The 22,315-nt window shown below is 34.1% G+C and overlaps 1 protein-coding gene across 10 annotated transcripts in view; it reads right to left on the reverse strand.

The window, feature by feature from the left end:
- Positions 1-22,315, reverse strand: part of FAM184A (family with sequence similarity 184 member A) — a 74,790-nt gene continuing 52,475 nt past the window's right edge. For 2 of the 10 annotated variants that reach the window (XM_082758208.1, XM_082758206.1), the window contains 10 exons: positions 20,326-20,538; positions 18,877-19,030; positions 14,127-14,254; positions 11,523-11,707; positions 10,888-11,034; positions 8,467-8,584; positions 7,648-7,752; positions 6,642-6,719; positions 3,442-3,641; positions 1-1,730 (listed from right to left, as the gene is read on the reverse strand). In XM_082758208.1, coding sequence (XP_082614334.1) covers positions 1,649-1,730; positions 3,442-3,641; positions 6,642-6,719; positions 7,648-7,752; positions 8,467-8,584; positions 10,888-11,034; positions 11,523-11,707; positions 14,127-14,254; positions 18,877-19,030; positions 20,326-20,538 — 1,410 coding nt within the window. In that variant the 3' untranslated portion in view covers positions 1-1,648. The remainder of the gene's footprint in view (positions 1,731-3,441; positions 3,642-6,641; positions 6,720-7,647; positions 7,753-8,466; positions 8,585-10,887; positions 11,035-11,522; positions 11,708-14,126; positions 14,255-18,876; positions 19,031-20,325; positions 20,539-22,315) is intronic. The other 8 variants (XM_082758210.1, XM_082758209.1, XM_082758215.1 and 5 more) reach the window with 6 other exon arrangements.

Raw genomic sequence — 22,315 nt, forward strand, 5'->3', positions numbered from 1 at the left:
GAGCCAAGAAATCTGACATTTTGCCCAATATGGCTTTCTTCTAAAATTAAAAAGTTGCATATACCTACAGTTGAGTCCACCAGCTACAGAAAGTTTGCTGTATGCATCTTTAATCCACAGCAGCATCACCAGAATACAGCTTTCAGTGGAGTTTTCAAGCAAAATTATAAGAAGATTTAAAATGTTCATTTAGAATATTTTATATTGTTTATATGAAAACATACAAATTTTTTCATTTATACATATACTACATATAAAACTCATTGTAATTAGCAAGTATCTTCATCTGGGTATTTACCTTTGTGCATACAAGGAAAAAAAATATGTAGTTAGGGCTTCAGATGAATATTAAAGTTCAAGACCTTTGTATATGCTAACTAAAACCTTGTTCAAACAACTCAAACAGATTTTCCTGCTTTTAAAAGATAAGAGATTCAGCTTAAAAATACATTCATAAAACAAAGAGACAATTTTCTCCCTGAGACTACCAGTGTGAATTACTTTGTGGTAATCTTTGAATGAAAAAATACAAAAGAGACAATGGGCTTTTTCAATATACTGCAGCAAATTTCTGGAACAACACTGGCATCATAAAAGGTGTAGATTGGAGAATCATGCTCACTAGCTGAAAAAACATGTTCATAGATTAGTTTTAAGACAAGAAAACCCTTTAATATAGACAATTGAAGGTAATTAAGTTCTCAAGATCTATATGTGTAATACGTAGAACTGGGAAAAAGTTGTGTTTTTTTTTTTTTGTAGGCTTTTTTTTTTTTTCAGACATGATTTTTATCCAAAGCAGGACTTCATGCTCAAAATGTAGATTCTTGATTTATGCAGAGATACTTAGTACATAGTATTCTAAAGGTTTCAAGCATTTGTTTTTGTTAGTATTAATAAAATAAATACATAATCTGTGAATCCAGTTTCTGCTTAAACTCAATGATAAAGTTATAAAGTTTTAGATTATAACTAGAGGGCAAAGTCTCAGAAGCAGAAGTTAAGAAGTCAAAACCCCTGCCCCAATGAACAGTATCTGTTTTGTTTTTATGGTCTTGTCAAAATCACTCTGCTCTGAAGGCTAGCAGCTACACTGATTTTGATTTATTTCACATTCTTCCTTTGAAATGTTAGAAAAAAGGCTTTTAAATGTTAGAAAGAGGAGAGTTTTTAAAATGCTAACATAATAGAATTGGGATGGATTAAACATACCTTGCCCAAATTGGAGAGAGAGTGAGATATATATATTTTTTCCTTTTACAATTTAAATTGTATTTATAACAACCATGCGATTTTTTCTAGGGGGGGAAAGCCTTACCTGAAATCAAAGAAAACATTTATAGGAAAAAGGGGGAAAGCATTATGTTTGTTCTACCAAAATTTATTATGTTGTACTTACAAAGTTTAAAGGTTCTTCCATTTTAAATAAAAATAATAGTTATAATTACACACATCATATAGTACCATGTCAAGTGATTCCAACAAATATCACATGAAATACAGTGCATTTTCAAATCAGAAAGACAAATACTTTCTCATTCACAGTGTTTGACAAATTACAGGAAAGCTTGTTCACATGAGGGTTTACTTAAGGTCATGCTCTGATAAACAGTCCACGTCACGCTGTGCCACAAGAACAAATCATCTCTCAGAATGTGAAGTATCGGGCAAACCACTCCTGGCGTTGTGGATCTGGTGAAGCCACTGGTGAAGCATCAGTCTGAGGAGGGCTAAATTCATAGAAAGAAAAAAAATAATTAACCCACAACTAAACAGAGTACCAAAGTTAGGAGGAAAAAAAAAAAAAAAAAAAAAAAAAAAAAAACCAACACAAAATATAGCCTGGTTTTCCTTGGATTAATCATCAGTGTGCCTCTGGATATGATTTAATGTCTCCCTACAGAATCTGTGATCATCCACTCCATTGGAGAGCATCAGCAGCACAGACAAGTCAGTTCAGCAGCCACATTACAGGGTGGGCAAATAATACTTTGGGAAATGGAATTTAAAATCTCATAAACAGACGTGTTTTCAGAAGAATAAAAAGGGTTTTCTTGGAAAAGTGTGACTGTACAAGGTCCTCTTTTAGCATCCTTTTCCTGTGGCAAAGTTAATTTTCAGAAATATGATGCAAGCATCATATTCATAGACATGTGCTCACAGAGACTGGTTGGCAACTGAACAAAAAATACAGACTGTTTTAATACTTTACACTGATCACAAGTATCGCTTGCATTGTTGTTCATGCACACATTTAATATTTGATAATATGCTGGGAAAAACAAGATTTGATTCTCCTTTGAACCATTAAAATCCTTATTAAACAATCAAGAGCAAAATTAATTTGATTTAGATCTAATTATACAATTAAGCTCCTTTATCAATAAAAATCCATAATAAAAAATCCCTACTGTATTACTGGATAATACAAAGCACAAAACATTTTGGAATGGAAACTCCAGCATCACAGTCCACGAGTTCATGCACATGCATATTATAGATACCTGACCACAGTCATGCACATGACATGCACAGGAAAAAGTAAACTTACTTAACTTTTTTAAAGATTGTTTTCTTGCCATAAACTGTTTTTACTTATCTATTTTATATTCTATTATTTGTTTCCTTTTATAATAAGTAATTGCTAGGTATGTGGCCTTTCACGTTAAACCAAAAGAAAGCATCAACAGGCAAGTGCGAATTGGTAATTCTGTAAATCACTTTAAGCTGCCAACTTGGAGGCAAAAGATCAGTACCTATTAAACACAGGATACAGCACTTCTTCAGTGCCTTTAATATGTGTAGCCACATAAAGCAAAACAATTAAAATGCTACCTCTAAGAAACCATTTTAAAGTTAATAATTTACTGTATAAATTTATGAATTACTTTAGACTTCAATGCTGATTTTAACTACCAGAAGCTCGGCATTAAGCACCCAAGCGTGTACGTTTCCTGTTTTGGTAGTAAAATCACCTATGAAACAGTTTGATATTGGTGGGGAAAGGGGAAACACAAAACATTCATGTAGCACAGAGAAGAGTTTTCTTACATAAAACCATCATCACGCAATACTGAATAAAAGAAATTCTGTGCTGGTATCACTTCCTAAATGACAACCAGCAAATAACACAAACATTTAGAACAATTGTTCATATATGTAAACAATTGGAAGCACATGATTCTGTTAAGGTATCTAGAGAGGTTTTCAAAGTTCAGGGTTTAGGAAAAAGTGAGAGAATACTTCATGTTTCAACAACGTCTACAATAAAAAGGAATACTATAAAGAGGTTACAAATATTATGTAAAAATTGAAAATTCATAATAGCACTTGTACCTCTGAAAGGTTCGTAAAGCAAGTGGGATTCGGCTCAGTACAAAAGCAAAATTTTCCTGAGTTAAGAAAAGAAAAAGAAAAAAAGATTGGTGAGGCAGTGCTCACCTCAAAAACGTCTTGGGCTCTTTGGGTGGTATTGGCTGTGGCAGTGGTTTGCTGCTGTTGAACTCAATATCGTGGATGGGTGAGTTGGGAATGGGGTCCAGGCGGTTAGGATGTCCATTGCCCACTCCGCTAGATTCCAGAGCACTTAGATTGGGGACACTCACAAACCTGTTTGTTGATTTATCATTCTTCTTCTTTTGCTGCATTAAAAATAACAAATGTAAGGAAGGCGCCAGGACAGATGAGGAGATTTGCAAATTTAGGATTTTATTTATTTATTTATTTATGTGTTTTTTTTTTTTTTTTTTTTTTTTTTTTTTTTTTTTTTTGTGGTGTTATTTTTCTGGGGGTAAGAGGCAGGATAGGAAGGAGAGCAATTGGAATGGACTGGATTTTTTTTTTCTAATAGTAGTTTTACTGTTTACTTTGACCAGAACTGACCACCACAAATTTCACACGTTTCTAATCAAGTTGATTAAGTTATTAAGACTTAGTGTAATACTCAACAAGTACATGATTTTTAAATATCTTTCAGTATAACATGTTGCTCTATTCTAAAACACTTAAGATAGCAAGTTTTCCACCAAGGTTTTCTTAAACCTTTCATCTTTACTTAATTCTTAGTATTAGTGAAACAGCTCTCCTGCCAAATATTATTACAGCAAATTTCAGTGACGAAAAAAGTACATCTCTGCAACAGGGTTCACCGTATTACCGAGGCGCATTTTTGGTCAGTAAAACTTGGAACCTAGAAAAGCAGCTACATTTCTTTAAATGCAGTTATGCCCTTACAGTAAGCATTATAGCAATCCTGCTGAAGATGAAAATAATACTGTGTGAGAGTTCAGATGCTCAAAAAAAAGCCAGGCTGGTAAAGCTGCTACCGCTAACACTTCTAAACACCAGATGGCACAAGTGAACCTTCTTCCTTTCTTAATACTGCTGATAGTATTCAGGGGACACAAAATACTGAAGAACTTTATTTCGATTTCACTGTTTTACTCTCCATAACACATCATACAAAGGAATGAGTATTTATCCTCTGTGCTCTTATACATTTTCATGCAGAAAAATGCTTCAAATAGTTCTCTAGGTCTTCAAAAATTACTGTGACAATGCCATGTGTGTTTTCTGACTTCTATTCAATATTCCATGTCAACAACAAAATTATTAAGAAAACACCCTATTTACAAAAATAAGATTAATCTATTCTCGTGAATTATCTATTAATTGAGTACATAATAAAAACTTTCAAAAGAAGAGCTGCTCTATTCATGGGTGGCCTACAGTTCAAATGGAGACAGTCTTGCTATTTGTTTGTTTGTACTCTTCTGTTTAGCTCCCTGCTATCTGATTTCACTACTTGACCTCTTCAAAGTTGAAAGGTACAAATACTGCTCTGTAGGCCAGTGGTGCATGTGCTTGTCAAACTAAGAATGAAATATAATATATTGAACAGAAAGCTATACTAGAAAAAAAAAAAAAAAGTTTTTTGTTTTGTTTTGTTTTTAAATCACAGAATCACACAGAATTTCTAGGTTGGAAGAGACCTCAAGATCATTGAGTCCAACCTCTGACCTAACGCTAGCAGTCCCCACTAAACCATATCCCTAAGCTCTACATCTAAACGTAGAGGAAGGCCATCACAGAGGAAGGCCATTAGCTGTAAAAGATTAAACTAAAATCATCCTGAACACTGTACTTCCTCAGGCTGAATGGAAAAATAGTTTGCTAAAAGTAACCAAATGTATGTAGAACACACCTGCAAGGTAATACACACTGTAATTAAAACTGTGTATAGCACACACTGTAGTTAAATCTGCACTTCACAATGGGCTCATTTCTGGACAGTGTATTTATCTATATAAATACTTTGAAAATACTGTAGTTTGTATCTTATTTTCTATAAAACTCTACACTTCCGAAGCCGTCAAATCTAGAAAATCTAAATTGTGTGTATTGTTGCTATGGAATTTATGCAAAGTATTACAAAACTGCAGATCTACCAATGAAAGACTAAACAGATCCACTGCATAAACTTGAAAAAAGCTCTAATAAATACTGCAATGGTTGTAATTTTGTATTAATATGCAAAGCATATAGTAACTCATAAATTCTGTCATTTTATTATTTCAAAGATAATGAAATTTTCAGTTTGTAATTCATTCTCCAATAACATAGCATGTGCTTTGATAAAGTAACATGTTCCACAATTCATGAAATGAGAGATCAAAATGTTCTGGAATATAAGACTGTTTCAAAGTCTTATGGATTTTAAGAGCTAGAAACATATGATAAAAGTATATGAATTTTCTCTATGGAAATCTGATGTTGAAGTACTTTTCCCAAACAATTCAGACTTCACACAAAACACAAACTTATATACTCAAGGGTTAAATTTCACGTCTTTAAAATGAAGTGGTTCAGACAAACTTCCAAAATTTTCAAACAACCTTTCACACAAAGACAAAGCATTCAGATCAGTTTGGGCCTAGCAGAGACAACACCAGGACTGCTAAGTTCCTTTATGCAGACATTCATAAGAGTTAGGTACCAGCAGGTAAGCTTGTCAGAGCTGCTGGACTCCTGACAAATGTCGGAGAGTGTCGACAATTTGTTGAGTTTGTGGAGAACTGAGAAATACTCTGATCTGATGTGAAACCGTAAGATTAGCTAAATAACACAGCCTGATCTCTTAAATGACAGAGACAGACATTCTTTTACACAGTGACATCCTATTCGTTCTGCCCAACCTGCTTCCTTGATAACCAAACAACTCGTTCTTAGGTAAAATTATTCCAATGTCAAAGAACCCTGAATTGTGCAAGAACTACATTGCTTTATTTGGTATATCTTTATTTTTTCCCATACTGTCTGTACTTGTGGCAATCTGAGTTTCTATATATAATCTTCATAACTGACATGGTTGTGAACAACATAGCCTAGAGAACTTCAGAGAGTGATTCTGCACACCCTATATAGAGTAGATACCTACTCTATGCTCAAGTCTGTTGCAAGCTTCATTAATGAGATATCCCTTGGCTCTAACAGGAATTTAGACGCACAGTGCACATGTAGATACTAGCATGCAGACATATAAATTAAGGCATCAATACTGAACTGAATCTCAACCGAAATTTTTTTGTTACCCATTTCCTGAACGCATAAAGGATGTTTCGACTCCAACTGTTCTCTGATACCTGCGTGAGCTTGTTTAGCTCCAAAGTGGACCTCACAGCTGGGAAAAGTCCCTTCCCTTTCCATGCAGGTGAAATAACCTATGGATTATTACAAGGAAGAAGGAAATGTCAGAGGACTCATTCTTACTGCTAAAGTGATGGAAAGAGACAGAATGAAGGTACCCAACTGCAGACTATTCTTCATGTAGGAATGTTGCTGGCTTTTTAAGTGACAGGGAGGCTACTACGCCTGTTTGTACAGTAGCCTCCATTGGTTGCTGTTCACCAGGATGGAGAGAATTGGAAAAGGCTGCTACTGAAGTGTTTTTGCTCATATAGGATGCAACAGTAACTCAGAAGGTTGGAGGCTGACTTCTATCTCCTACTGCCCTTACACTCCATACCCAGTTTGTCACTCCAATTCTCCATTATTAGTCTGTCTTTTTCTACTCAGACTCATTTTATGCTCTCCTCATACTTTTCTTCTTCCTCTTTTCACCCCTATTCCTTTTCTTTAGTGTCCCTGCTCCGTCTGTGTTTCTAGTGGTCTTATATCCTGAGCACCATCTGCAAAATAAATTTGTCCTTGCATTTTCCATAATAACCAATAAAAATCATTTGAAAATAAAGCTGATTGAGGATGTTACCATTCTCTATTATATATATGCTATATATTATATATATGAGGACGTTACTATTCTCTATTATATATATTATATAGTGACATATATATGTCACTATTCTCTATTATATGTATGTCCTCTGTAGGGTCACTTTTCTGTTTTGACTTCAGAGTTTTGTGAGAAGGAACTGTGTTTTATGTTATATATACATGTACATAAGAAACAAATATGTACACAAAAATCAGGAGAGACAAATGGAAACATGATGTTCCTTGTTTTAAACATGTCACTCAGTAAAAAAAAAACTGATATATGTACATACACACACACATTTCTTCTTTTTACTATATGCTAACTTTAGATTTCTTATTTCTCACTTTAGCAGTGAAGCCCATGAAACATACCTTCACCAATGGATTAATAACACCAACATTTGGGCTTGCATTAAACACTTTGTTGTAGTTAGTCTCCCTGTTAACTAGCTCCAGCTGATAGAACTTTTTGTCCTCCTAAAAAGAAGAACAAATAGAAACTTCTTTTTATGCATTCTCAATCAGTTAGTGGCCATATCTGCCTAGAAAGTGATCTCAAATAAATTTATGCTTACATTTTTTAAAGGAACTGATATTTCTAAAAACTACATTTCATGTTTTGTATATTATTATATGTAAATACTAAATAATTTCTATTTATGCAGTTCTGTTGTATATGTTGTAAGAGAGTGAGTATAGCTCATTGGATTATGCACTGGTAAGGATACAGTATAGTTGACTTCTGATCTCTAGTTACTTTGAACTTTCCTCATTCCTTCTTGCTTCTGAATTAGGATCTAATCAGACTAATCTGAGCAAGGCTGCTGAAGTGTGAGTTTGAGAAACTCAGTGCATCAGGAAATTGGAAACCTTCTTAAAAAGCTCATAGAAGAGACCATTTCTTATTTGGCTTACATGGCTCACTTCTTATTCCAAGATTGCAAATAGGATATGTCTGATCAAGGTCATACTGCAATATTTTTTGTAATAACGTATTATGCTTGATTGTACAAAACTCTTTGCATCTAATTAGTTTTACTATTATGAGGCACTGGAACCACAGGAATAATGTATTAAAGAATACAAATACATGCTATCAGCATTGGCTCTTTAATGAATTTTGTACACTTCATATTAGATTAACATTTATGCCTGTCAAGATATTAAACCAAGAGAGCATAAAAGTCTTACAATCAATTTCTTTATGAGTTGGTCCCGCTCTGCAATTAGGTCTTTCAGTTCTGAGATAAGCTGCAAGTCTTCTGGTCTCGATTCTCTGTTTTTATATTTTTCTTCCATTTCTTCTAAACTTTATAGGAAAGAAAAATACCCCCTTTAGTCTGATCCAGTGTTAAATGATGAGTGAATAAAGTCAAAACTTTGATTTGTATAAAAGAGATTTCAAAGAATAAAAACAGAAGATCATTTTCTTTTCTCTTTGAAGTTAGTTAATTCTATATTAACACTGAGCTTTGTCTAGTTAAAATAAATAAATAAATAAATAATCTTTGCTACAGTAAGTGAAATTTTTTGCAAAATTCTAAAATCCTAACATCCCTCTTGTACATGCAGTATTAGTTCTTTGAAAAGAGGCCTCTTGGAAGCCAGACTGAAAACAAGGCACTCAAAAAAAAAAAAAAAAAAAAAAGTGGACAGTAGAACTACAGCAGACATAGCTGAGACTAGTTATAACATATAATAAAAGAACTACATTGCTTTATATTTAATAATAATGTAAATTTTGAAAGCTGGCAATTGACTTTCTTAGTGAATAAACCAAACAATATCATTTTTCTTTTAATAGGTGACTACTCTGAATAAAGACGCATGCTTATAATACTGGATGCTGGCACCATCTTCCTCAGTTCAAGTGGAACATAATGGGACAAAGATATCCAAGAACACCGAAGACTAACAGGTAACTAACTCCTCTCCACAAAAGCAACTTAGTACCATTAGAGTTGAAATAAAGGAATGAGCTGCAAAAGAAAAGCAATAAAACCTGGATATTAGGATATGTGAATTAAAAGAAATGCCACAATTGATAAATTCTTGAAAAAAAAAAAAAAAGGAAGAAATCTGAAATGCCTAGTGGGAAAGCATTAAAGGAGAGAAGTGAAATAAGCCAACTGAGAGGGGAATCGTGCAAGTAACTGCATAAATCTCCTTGTTTCTTTTTAAAGAACAAGTTTTGAAGACACACAATAATTTCAAATGTCTGTGTATCTGTGAAACAGACACAATGTTCATGATGCTAAACATAGTTCTAAAGGAAACTACTCAAATACTTGTCTCACATATTCAGCATTCATATAGATCAGAGTACCAAGTTTCAGAAGAGATCCAGGTGAAAAAAATATTCCTAAGGAAAAAACTATGAATTTAAGGTGTCTTAGTCAGCTCAAACTTAATTCCACAAGTAATTTTGACTTTGTGTTGCAAATGAAAAAACAGTGCATATTAAATTATAGCCTTCAAACAACCTGTAAATAACTTGAGGAGATTATGTAATCTATTTATATAAAACATTACAAATATGAACAACATGACTGTTTTTATTTGCAGAAAATGCCTTTGACTCAGCAGAACAGCAATATGCTCAGCTGGCTTAATTTCCGTGTATACATTTTATGCTAGGTTAAGCTATTGCATACAGATCCCCAGAGTATAATACATAGTTACGCACAGCTGTCATTTTACTTTCAGATATTCAGAGAACTGTGCATGCGTATGATTACGAGGGAGTAAGAACTAGAATTTTATACTCGATTATTGACACTCTTGGAGTGCTCATATTGTTAAGACAGAATTAGATGCATTTAGGTTTTACTGTCCATTATTAGTTGTTATTTACTTAGAGGAATTTCCTATCATATAGTCAGAACCAGTTATTCTCTCTGCCATACAATTTGTGCTGCACATACAAATCCCTCGGTGACCACTTTGTGTCAGGAAGCTCTCAATGCCCTATGGAGCGTTAGCAAGAAACATTGGGTTGCAGACCAAATGGGCTACATCACAGACACAGATAAAGAATGAAGATCATGGAAGACAAGAAAACTCTGGCTAGACAACATATTACCACACCACTCCTGCCCTGACATAGTCTAACCCCAGGTGACATTTTGACTCAGAAACATCATAAGTATTCTATTAAACTTATATAATCTATTTCAGACACTAATTTTCCTAGGTTTCCTAGCAAACCTGAAGCTGTTTGCAACACTAATTTGGTATAATCAAGCTTCTAAATAGCTAATATTGTACTTATTGTACTAGTTTTAAACTTGCTGAAGAAACTTTTGTATTCTCAAAAATATGCATTAATGTTTGAGAAAAAAATATTTTATTTTTTTTAAGAACAGCACATATTTAATATCTTTCCTCCTTGAAAATTTTTGGTCTCAAATCACTAACAATTATCTTGGTTAATTCCCCTAAGGCTTACAACAATTGTGTTGTCCAACAAATACAGCAATAGGCCTCATATTTCAGTAAGGTTTTTGTACTGTTGCACCTCTGCAGTATCTTCAGTGACTTATGGACACCAGAATGAACTAATGTTGACTCAAATGCAGCTACACACAAACTTTTTAATGCAACAAAACTTACGAAACTTGTAAAGCTGAATTAATTTCCTTGAGCAGCTCTTGGGTCTTATTAAAATCTGCCAGCATACTTTGTTTCTCTCTGATGTGATCTGCTGCCAAGACATCCAGCTCTTTCTCATGTTTCTTGCTTAAATCTTGCTCATGCATCCTGTTTAATTTATTTTTTGTTAAAAAAAGAGTTATTCTATAATCAGACTGATTTGTTCATCATGAATTTCTGCCATGCTTTTAACGGCTTTTACACAATACCAGACAACACAGAAAGGAATTATTCTTCAAAACCCACTACTTACTGTCCTCCAATCTTCTAGCTTATTTCATTGAGTATGCGTCTCCTTTAATGCTTTTTTATTTTTTAATAAACAAACATAATGATTTTTTTTTAAAAAAAACAACCACACTTGAGCAGACTGTTGTTAAAATATGCCAAAGTGTGTAACTGAAATGCAGCTTAACTGTATGGTAATATTCACTAACTGTACCAGTAATGGGCACAGCTTTTTATGAAGAAAACTAAATGGTATATACTGCCCCTTGATTAAAAGGATAAATTAAAAGCTGCAAATGATAAAATATTTTAAGTAAAACAATATGTGAGACAATAAGTGTTTGAGTTCAGAATGGAAAAATTCATACCTGATCTGTTGGTTAGATTCACTGCGTATTCTAAGAACTTCTTTCCCTTTAAACTCTAGTTCCTTGGTCAATGCACTTATATTGTCATGAAGATGCAGAATCTCTTTGTCCAGTTCAGCTATATGATGGTCTCGATGTCTCAGTTCATCTTGGAGGTCTGATATTCGGCATAAAAATTCTTTCTCCTATGACATAAGTAGCAGCAGCAAAAACTATTTAGACTTGCCTCTCAAAAGCACGATACTTGTTTTCAGAAGACAACAGCTAAGCAGAATTTTTTGTTCAATATATTTTTTCTTTTTTTTTTTTTTTTTTATGCTGACACAAATTACAATTAAAACTTAAGAGTTGTTTTTTTTTTTTTTTTTTTCCTTGTGTGCAAGTACAGCTAACAATGTAATCAAAGTTATGGAACAAGTAAACATTTGTGAGAGAATTTAAAGCATTGTCATTGCCTGATAAAGTTTGCGTATTTCACTACATTTTCCTTTTGCCCATACATACAACAACAAAAACAACTACTACAAAGAACTATGGGATTGGGAATTTAGGAATTTCTACCTCTTGAACGTACAATGTGGGGAAGCTGAAGGAAAATCATATCTGTTTTTCCCCTCACAACCCCATACAATGGGATGAAATAGTGTAAGATGTATGCACTGTGCCCATAAACACTATAATTCAGAAGTCTCTTCTCTAATGCACATACAAATACAAGGGTCAGAAATATCTCACAGCACAATACACGTCGTACAGCCCATCTATGTAAATGTTTGCACTTACATGTGTTGGTTTTTGGTTTGTTGTAATTTCTTAGTATAAAATATCACTTAAAATGCCCCTAATGTGTGGTTTTAGTTTATATAATATTTACTTTGTGTCCAATAAATCAATAAAAGTCATTCTTTTCGCTTAAGAAATTCCAATCCAGTTAACATCTGGAAAACTTATCCAATCCCAATGGTTTTGATAACGTTTACAACCAGTTTGCAAAGAATAAAATAAACCTTTTTCAGGGTTTTCCATCCCCATCTATCCCACTTCTTACAGTTGCACAATAATTAATATCATAATAATAAAAACCTTGCTTTTTGTGCAAATAGAATAAAAGCAAAGATTTTGAAGTAGTTTTATGTATAATTGTGTTTTGTGCCTTTATGCACCCAGGAAACACAAACATATCCTAATGCACAAATATTATTGTATATCCTTAAAAACAGAGTTTTAAAAATAACTCTCTTCCTCCCCATAGAAAGCCTATATTAAAGCTATATGAAAAAAAAAAAAAAAGGAAAATAAAAAAGTTATGAAAAGTTATTTAAGAAAAATGTTATGTCCACATATTTAAATATTTCAAAAATTAGCAAATAAAATCATCCCATTCTCATGTCTCTGCATCTTGTTCATCTGACCCTGTAAAGTGATAGGCATCCCAATGCATGAAAAAACAAGTGATTGCTTTGCCTTCAGTATAGCTGAAGTATGTACCTAACCGCTTACTGTGCTGAAGTCAAAAGTACAAGGCATTTGGTTGGATCAAACACATGCTCTTAAATTTTAATTTGGTTTCTTACATCCTCCTTGGGTGTCTCTAAGCTTAAACAGGACATTGAAACTACATCCTATTAAATACTCCATGTTTTCTTTCATTGTTGCTGACAGCACCACATTTTTGCCTGTAGTGATCATGCTTTCAAACCCACAAGGACACAAGGAACATGGGAGGGAAAAATAAATAAATAAAAAAGGCTCATCCTTGAATGTCATGCTGTAAAGGCTATATCCAATCAAACATTGCCTCCATTAACCTACTTGTAAGTCACTCCACTTCGCTGGTACTGGACTATTAGTAAGTGAATCCTGAAAAGCCTATTCTGTATGCAGATGAAGAAATTTCTTTGTTCTCTACTTTTCAGGAGTCTGTCTTCCTTTCAAATAGAGATGAAGCTTTAAATTTTAGTTTCTAGTGGAAAAACTGATTCTGTATAACATGAAAAATTAAAGATATAAGTGAAAGAATCACTTGGTTGATGAAAACAATTGTAATCCTTACTAGCTTTAGGAGTTTTGTTTTTACATATGAATTTGTTAGGTCTTCTCTACTTTCTTCAGAAGCTAATTTATCTTTTCCAGTTTGGTGCTGAAAATAAAAGATACTGAGCTACATTTTTGTTTGAAGCAATAATTTGACACCATATCACTTTGGTGTTGGAGAGAAGTAGGGTTTTTTTTTTTGTTTGTTTGTTGTTTTTTTTTTTTTTTTTTTCTTTTTAAGTCCTGCTGGCCACTGAGGACAAGTAGAATTTTGCAGGAATCAGCACTTTCCCCCCAAGGCAAGTCAGTTTGCTCCAAGATGGCTGCACAACTCTAAATGGAAACTGCCTTGATATGACAGCCTTTACTAAGCTTCTAAAGAAGTTTGCTGAAGGAAGAAAAAGCTAAGCAAAAAAATTTAGGTTAACTGGTAGGGATGCATTACCTGCTGGTGCTGGCTGACTTTCAAAGAGTAAATTCCTCCTTACATTTCCACAACAGTTATTGCCTCCAGCTAATAGAAAACAAACACTGATTATTTTACAACAAGTTGCCAGCAATGCCTCCTACCTGTCTTCTGCCAAGTTCTATGCTTCTTTCAAGCTCCATTTTGGCAGCTACCAGTTCCTGTTGATGGTTGTGCCTTAGTTGGTCAATTGCTGCTGCATGTTGATGATTTAGCTCTGAGCGCAAGGAAGCTAGTTACCGTGAACAAAAAGAAAAGCTTATTTTGCAAATATTTACTCTTAATTAACAATAACAGTCCAGCTCCTTCAAGTAGTGCCACTGACCTAACACACACTGCTTATATTAGCCACATGAAACTTCTGTTGAATAGGCTGAACGCATTCGAGCTCCACAGCCATGAAGGTTTAGACAGACTTGGATTTATTCAATATTAAAATACGAGCTACTAGAATATACCTTAGAACGATGGTTTCTGTATCCCTTCTTCAAAAGCATGGCCTATTATGTAAAAGTATTTATAGCCGGATTTGAAAATGGGATCAACTTTTCCAAATGTGAGTACTTGAGTATTCATTTTTGCAAATGGGTTTTATATGTGCATATTCAACCATCTATACATACACACGTTGGAAGCTTCTGCAGAAGGAAACTGATGAGACCATTTTAAAGAACAAGTCTCTAAATGAAATCTATCATGAATTCTTATTTGTGCGTGCCACTGTTCCTCCTGGTATTTTAATACAATCTCCCTAACTACAGTGCCTTGGGCACCTCATGATCTTAACTATGTTTGCTCTCCTGATACTACTGAAGGTGGGGAATGATTCGTTCTTATTCCAGTTTTACAGAGGGGAAAGAAAACAAGAGCTGAAGTGTCTTCCCGTAGAAGAAGTCTGTTGTAGAACAGGAATTCCCCTTTCTTCAGGCAAAGTCAAGACCTTACCCATTAGATTATTTGTCCTTTGGACTACATTTCACTTATATTTTTCTTCTAATACTTACCTTTTCAATTTTGGGTGAGAATTAGTTATTAAATACAAATAGCGTCACTGATTATGATAACAAGTTTGTCAGTATTAAGAAGAAAGAACTCTTCTCCACTGGTATTTTAATTATCTGTCACCGACATTCCATATGCCAGATTATTACTACTTCTGTATTAAAATTTTCCTGATGTCATTCACTCTCGTGTTAAATGTTCCTTGTCATTAATTTATATCTTTCAAATATTTCATGATTCTTGTATATTTTCTTATACCTCCATAATTACTGTCCACTTCTTTTTATATTTTCAGTGTTCTTGTTTACCAGATTTTGTGACTTGCATTTTTCTCCGTCACAGATTAAATCAGATTAAAAGCGAGATTTATGTTTTTTCTAGATTTTAAGAGAATTATTTCCTCTACCTTAGTGACATCCTTGGCTAGATGCATGCTAAGCTTTTACTGTCAATTGGAAGTGAGGATGAAATGATGTTTTTCAGCTGCAACACTTGCCTTTCTACTTAGGAATCATTCTGTTTTAGAAAAAATCACTTTGCATCAGCTTCCCCTGCACTTTACATAATTTTGATATAATCCTCAACTCAACTTTCTCATTCAGTTCACGTATTTTTAAAATTCTTGTATTTATAAAATCCCATATTTATTAAATTATCATTTTGCTGCTATGATACGTCAGCTACCTTTTAAAAACATTTTGAGACAAGCAGTATTACAACAATTCACAGACAGAGGATGCATAATCAGACTCCATCTAAATTCCTACGTGAGCGTGACTTATTAGGCATCTCAGAATGTGAAAAGTTTTGAAAGATAGAGCATAACAATGACCATACTGTCATAGACCAAAGGTCTACCTTGTCCTGAATACAACAGCAGATCCCTAAAGAAAAGCTTGAGCATAGGCAAGTACGTAATGATACTGCCTGAAAATACATTTGTAGTCACCAACAATTTAGATCTCAGGGACATTTCCGAATCAAAGGTTTGTCTTATTTTTAATAGCCCTCAATGTATTTTTTTTTTCCCCACAAACTTGTCCAGTTCATTCTGAAAGCACTCTAAAATGTCCTCTGGTATAGAATTCTACAGGTCCATTCCACAGTGTATGAAAAAGTACATTATTTTGTTTTAACTTTTGCTAGGTTTATTGAATAGCTCCACTTCTCAACTGGAGAACCAACAAATTAAACAGAATGATCACTCTTCATTTACTCACTGAAAATTGGTTTCAGCTCCACAGAACAGACACAGTGTGTGTAGCCACCCAGTGCTGCTTTAACTGGGAAAGAACTGCTCTGTGCAGTAAACTGTTATACAAGAGAGAGGCACCAGGACCATCATCCTGAATAGAACTGCCTGTGGGTTCTGTGCTTTCTGAGCAATATCTACCCAAGTAAATTATAACAGGAGCTTGCCTGTCAATACTGGGGGTGGAAGGCCGTCTCAGAGACCCTTGAGTGTGAGAATCTGCTTTGTAGGTAGGCTCAGGCAGGTAACAGTCATTGAACTGCTCACCTCTGCTCAGATAGAAGGCACTTCTAAAAATACATGTAGAAACAGCATTTTTGACACTAACTAAACTTTGCAAACAAACCTGAAACGTGTTTTTCTCTCTCTCTCTCTTTTTTTTTTTTTTTTTTTTTTTCCTGTCTCCTCTCAAGAGATGGAGAGGTTAGTGTTTTGGAAACTATACTTCTCGGGACTGTAGTTCTGGATTTCAGTGTCTCACAGTTTCACTTAAATTAAGCTTCAACTCTTCATACACTTCGTGACTACAGACCTACATTTACGAAGGACTTATCTGTGAGAGGCGACTGCAAGTAATAATGTGACAGAGGATACAAAGTTATGCTTCTATGGCTACAAAGGACAGTGGTTGAAATACTGATGCAGAAACTAAATACCATCCAGATAAAACAATTACTCCTATTTGGTGGGAGTTCTCCTAAATACATTCTTCAGAAATCTTCTCCAGACAGTAAAATGATGTTAACTGGTCAAAACTAACCACAGTGTAAGTCCACTCCAAATAGTGGGTCAGGGACTGCAAACAAAAACAGACAAGAGTCCAAATTTGATGAGTTCCAACGTCTAGCTGAAACTTCTCTAACTACAGGATGTCTCCTTTCTTATTTTCTGGTAGAAAGACGGAGCTAAATGAAGTGGAACAGATGCTCAGGTGGTACAAGAAGATAGAGTTCTGGGAACAGAGACACTGACATGAGGGAAATTTTATTCAGATGTGCATTGTACAAGATAAGATGTTCGTTTTCTCAGAGGAGATATGTTCGTACCTCACCACAAAAAAAAACCACTGCATTCCCAGTGATAACTTCCTGACACATAACATGGACAAAGAAAGCAGGGGTTAGATAGAAAACATCAGTGAAATGTCACAGCCCTTAGAAAAACATTTATTTCAACATATATTTAACTATTTGTTTTAAGGCTTATATCTACCATTTTTGGCTGCTGTTAACAAATAAAAAAGACATGCATGTCTTTTTTGTTGTAGCTCTTTCTCTGCAGTGTTTCTAAAATTTGACTTTTCCTTCCTGTCTGAAAAGAAAATCCCTTCTGTGTACTTATCTCCTGCTTGGAGTGATGCAATTTATCTTTACTTTTTTGTTTGTTTGTTTGTTTGTTTGTTTTTTCATGCTACCCTTGTAATTTCTACATTCCAGACTTCCAAAATGCCTCAACAGACATCCTCCTTGTCTTCTCTTCTGCATTTCCTGCTTCCATACTACCTTGTACTGCAGTCTTCTTGCCTTTGACATCAATGCCAGGTATCAGGCCACTCTTTCTACTTCTGTGAAGTTTCTTTCTGGAATTCCTCAATCCTCACCATTCTGTGTTATACCACTGTCAGTATTCTTTAAACCTTACCACTCACAGACATTTGTTTTCCTCCATAAAACCTTCTTTTACATGTGAAATTCTTGAAGTCTGTCTACCAAGACATCTTCCTTGCCTCATTCCAATTCCGTTCCAAAACTGACTTGTGCTCTTTTTGTCAGCAGAAAAAGTGTGCTTGTGTGTGTGGGGGGGGGTTGCTTGAATTTTAGATCCAGCAAAAACACAAAACTGTGAAGTATTCAAGTGTTGTGGAGTAGAAGCATGTTATCTCTGTCCTTTCTATAATTATCACATTATCTCATCTATCTATATGCATCTATCGTGCATATACTAGATTGAGATTATGCGTTCAAAGATCATAATTTGCTTGTGAAAAAATGCTTCCTTTTTCAAACACAAAAAATTGACATTTCATCTACATTATTAAGAAAATAAACAAGGAACAAACTCTTATAAAACTCTCATAAGTTTTCTTATGTTTTGTCTTATTTGTTGTTTCACATTCCTTAAACTGGCTGAAGTATTGCATCTTCTTATAGCTTGAACCCTTCCTGCAGTACAAAATACAATCTAACCTGTAATTCAATGTATCAGTGTATTACCTGACTCAAATATTTATTTCCTATAGAGACAGAGTGCTAGGGATCATACTCCTAAAATCAATACACAAAGAAATCTAAGCAACTACCCTGCTGCTTCTATTCTATACTCTGTTAATTTCCAAAATATTCATTATGAAATTTCATTGCTTACTTCTTCCAAAAAAATTAAGAGTATGATTCTTGAAAGTGAACAATTTTGACTTACCTGTTAAAGCTTATACTGATTTTAAGAGGAACAATTAGGTCAAATTTGAACGACACCCAGATACACTACAGTGTTACAATACACATATGTACGTGTGTTTGTGTGCGTGCGCACGCACATGTAGACTTGTATGAGTAGAAATGTTGGTTTTGGACCCATCTGCAAATTTGAAGACAGTGTACCTAACATAGCTTTTCCTTCATCCTCCAGCTCAAATCGTAGAGTCTGAAGTTCCTGTTCCATCTCCAATTTGAAACCTTCCATGGCTTGTTTGTGTGTTTCTTTGAGTGCCTGAAGTTCTTCTGAATGCTTTTGTTGTAAACGTTCTTCTAATGCCTATGAAATACAAATGAACAAGATTAATTCTATAGCAGCCTAGGGAATTATAAAATATTAAACAACTGGCAGCAAAACAAACAAACAAAAACAAAAACAGGCACTGGCATACTCTAGAAATTACTAAAAAAAGCACAGATATTGCTCATAGTTTCTTCTCTCACTACGTTGTCCTGCTACTGTAATTTTTCAAGGTCTGCTGGTTATCAAGATTACCTGTGTTCAAAACAACTGTTCTGCTCACAGTTAGAAAACTTTAAAAACAAAAATAACAACAAAGAAACTATGTTTTTTTGTTTTTTTTTTTTTTAAACTATGTTTACATGTTTATATTAGCTAACAATTAGACTAGACAGATCCATAGATGGGTCTACTGTACACATAAGACTTTTGGGAGTGTTTGCTCCCCAGTAACACCCATTTTTACTCCCCATTAATGTGTACTAAGCATAATGCTCCTGGAGTACATCGTCTTGTTTCATTTTGAACACAGTGAATGGAGCAAGTGCTCCAAGACCATTCTATGATGTGAACCAAGTATGTGGGGACAACTGGTATATTCATTGAAAAGGTACACCTCAGATTTGAACTGAAAAAAGACAAAACCATAAAGACACAAACCCTATCTAAGTACAATGCCTTGTCAACACTTCTATTTTAAAGCAGGTTTAGTCGGGGTTTAAACAAAGTATCTTAGGCATGACATTATTCTAGATGTAAAAACTATCTTACAAGTTGCAAAACAGTTTATACAAATTTTTAACACAATGAAAATTTAGAATACATTACAAAAGGAGTAAATCAACAGGAAGTATCAGAAAACACATAAAATTGGGTAAATAGAATGGAGAAAAGACACCTCTTCCAAATCAAACCTGGAATATAATCTTATAGATGACCATCTCAAACTACTGTTAAGAAATGTGTGTTGGTAATTATTTTATATATATATATATATATATATATATATATATATACATATACACACACACACACAATGCATATATATATGTGACTGCATACATGAGTATTTATGAGCATATATATATATATACACAAATACCAACATGCTGCTAGAGTATAAAGCAAGATGTGAAATAATGCTAGTATAAGAAATGACTTTCAATGTCTTAATCAGATTTAACTAGATAAAAATGTTACTATAAAATACAACATCTGAAAAGGAAATTCAGTAGTTATGCAAATAGTTTTACTAGACTAGTTTTTAGTCTTTACTATTTCCCTCTCAGTACATAACATTTTCTACATAACAGAGAATACCCATATGAACATGCCTTTTGTTCTTGCTCTTTTGTTTCTTCCATATTTTGAAAGGCAAGGATATGGGCCTCCTGAAGTGACTTATGCCTTTGCTGATGCTCTTCTTCTAATTCCTGCATCTCCTGAGTCATCCTCTGTCGCTCCTGACTGAACTGGGCTTGTAGCTGTTGCAAAGAGCTCTGTGACTGGGAAAGCTGCATCTCCAGATTCTGCTTCAGCAAGGAGATCTAACCCACAGAACAGCAAATACCAATTAGTCATTAATAGTAAAACAAATTCCCAGAAACATTCAAAAGAAGAAAACACTTGAAAGTTAAACAGAACAATAAGAGGGACAAGCAATGTCATCCATCCATTGAATTTCTTGTTAAAGTTATACCTCAGGAATGTAATCATTACATGTAGATAGCTTTTTTGTAAGGGTTCTCACATTTGTAAGTTGATACTACAGCACTAGCTACATGATTGTTCATGGCTGAATCATCAAAATTTACTTCTAGGTTTTGTGCAAAGATCAATAGAAATGACACTATCAAAGTCCGAGATTAAATGTTTGATTGTTAAAATAAGCTGCTCTTCAGATGAAGATCACATCAATTCTGTATGGAAAATCCTGCAGTTGATAGGGGAGGATAGCCTGTGCCATCGAGATTGATGGATTTTTATATCTTCTGATACTGTATGGTCCTATCTTACTGGTAGTTTTCTGATTTAAAAAGAAATGGTAGCATATAACTACTACATGAAAAGCAAAATGTTGCACTTGATAGATCTTTTTTCCATTGTTGTTGTTGGCTCAGTAATGATATGAGAGTGATTTTTTCTGCTCATTTTCAACTAATGCCAAAGCAGTTTGAGTCACAAGTACTCATCTTAGAAATACCTGATATTACAAATGCTTTTCACCCAACAAGTATCTTAATACATTTGAATACACTGCACTCCTTGAAAAAGTTCCATTTTCTTCTTGTGATAATGTTATATACTTGGTTCTTCACATCAGAGAGCATCTTTCCAGACTGAAAATACTAAATCTCTATTTCCTTTGGAGGCAAACAACAGAGATACACTCTCCAATTCTGAAAACAACGTTTTACAAAAAAAGAATTTTGTTGCAGTGACTCAAAGGAAGGAAAAATAAAATTGTCACATGACAAAAGATTTAAATTAATAAGGATATTTTACAAGCTTCAGAGCATTACATAGAATTTAATTAGAATTGAAAAGTCTGATAGTGTCATTTGATTCAGCATCTTACAGTTAATTTTGACAAATTAATTAAGACATTGCACATCAATGTATTGATTTACAGAACATTAAAACCCACCACTTAACATAAAATTAATAGCAGCATACCAGGGACAACTTGCAGCATGAACATTGTTATTGAACATGTTTTATTTTTCAGAAGGACATAGCTTAAGCAGATTTGAAAGAAAGAAGCTACACTTAAAGTAAAATTAGCACTAAAACAAAACAAGCAAATTAATTTGAATGAAATGACCACGGCTAGTTGCACTTAAAAATCACCAGGTCTTTGTTTCTGGGGATATATACACTAGCTTCCATGCAACCTATATCAACAGTATTTTACTTCAAATAATGCTGAATTTCTAAGTGAAGAACTATGCAAAGGCCTACACTGCATTCTGTAATCTGAACTATACACGCAAAACCTTCTACTGGCTACATTAAATATAAATGTGACATACAAATCGCATAGTCAGAGGTTTGACTCCAGAGGTCACACTCCAGAAATGGCCAATCCTGGTTACCCAGGCTAAGACATAAAAGTAGGGATCATAACTCTAAAATCTACTAGCATCTACTAGATGCTATTTCTTAAACCTCAAGATGTATTTTTGGACAAATTCATGGCAGAAAGATCCATTAAATACAACTGCTATCTGAATCAATGTAAGCTTTTAGGAACCACAAAAACCTGTGGTAATTCCCACATTTCAGTAGACATGCATATTACACCTGTAATAGAAAGAAATTGGA

Source organism: Aythya marila (genome assembly GCF_965140915.1).
Source record: "Aythya marila genome assembly, chromosome: 3".
In the NCBI taxonomy this organism is placed as follows: domain Eukaryota; kingdom Metazoa; phylum Chordata; class Aves; order Anseriformes; family Anatidae; genus Aythya; species Aythya marila.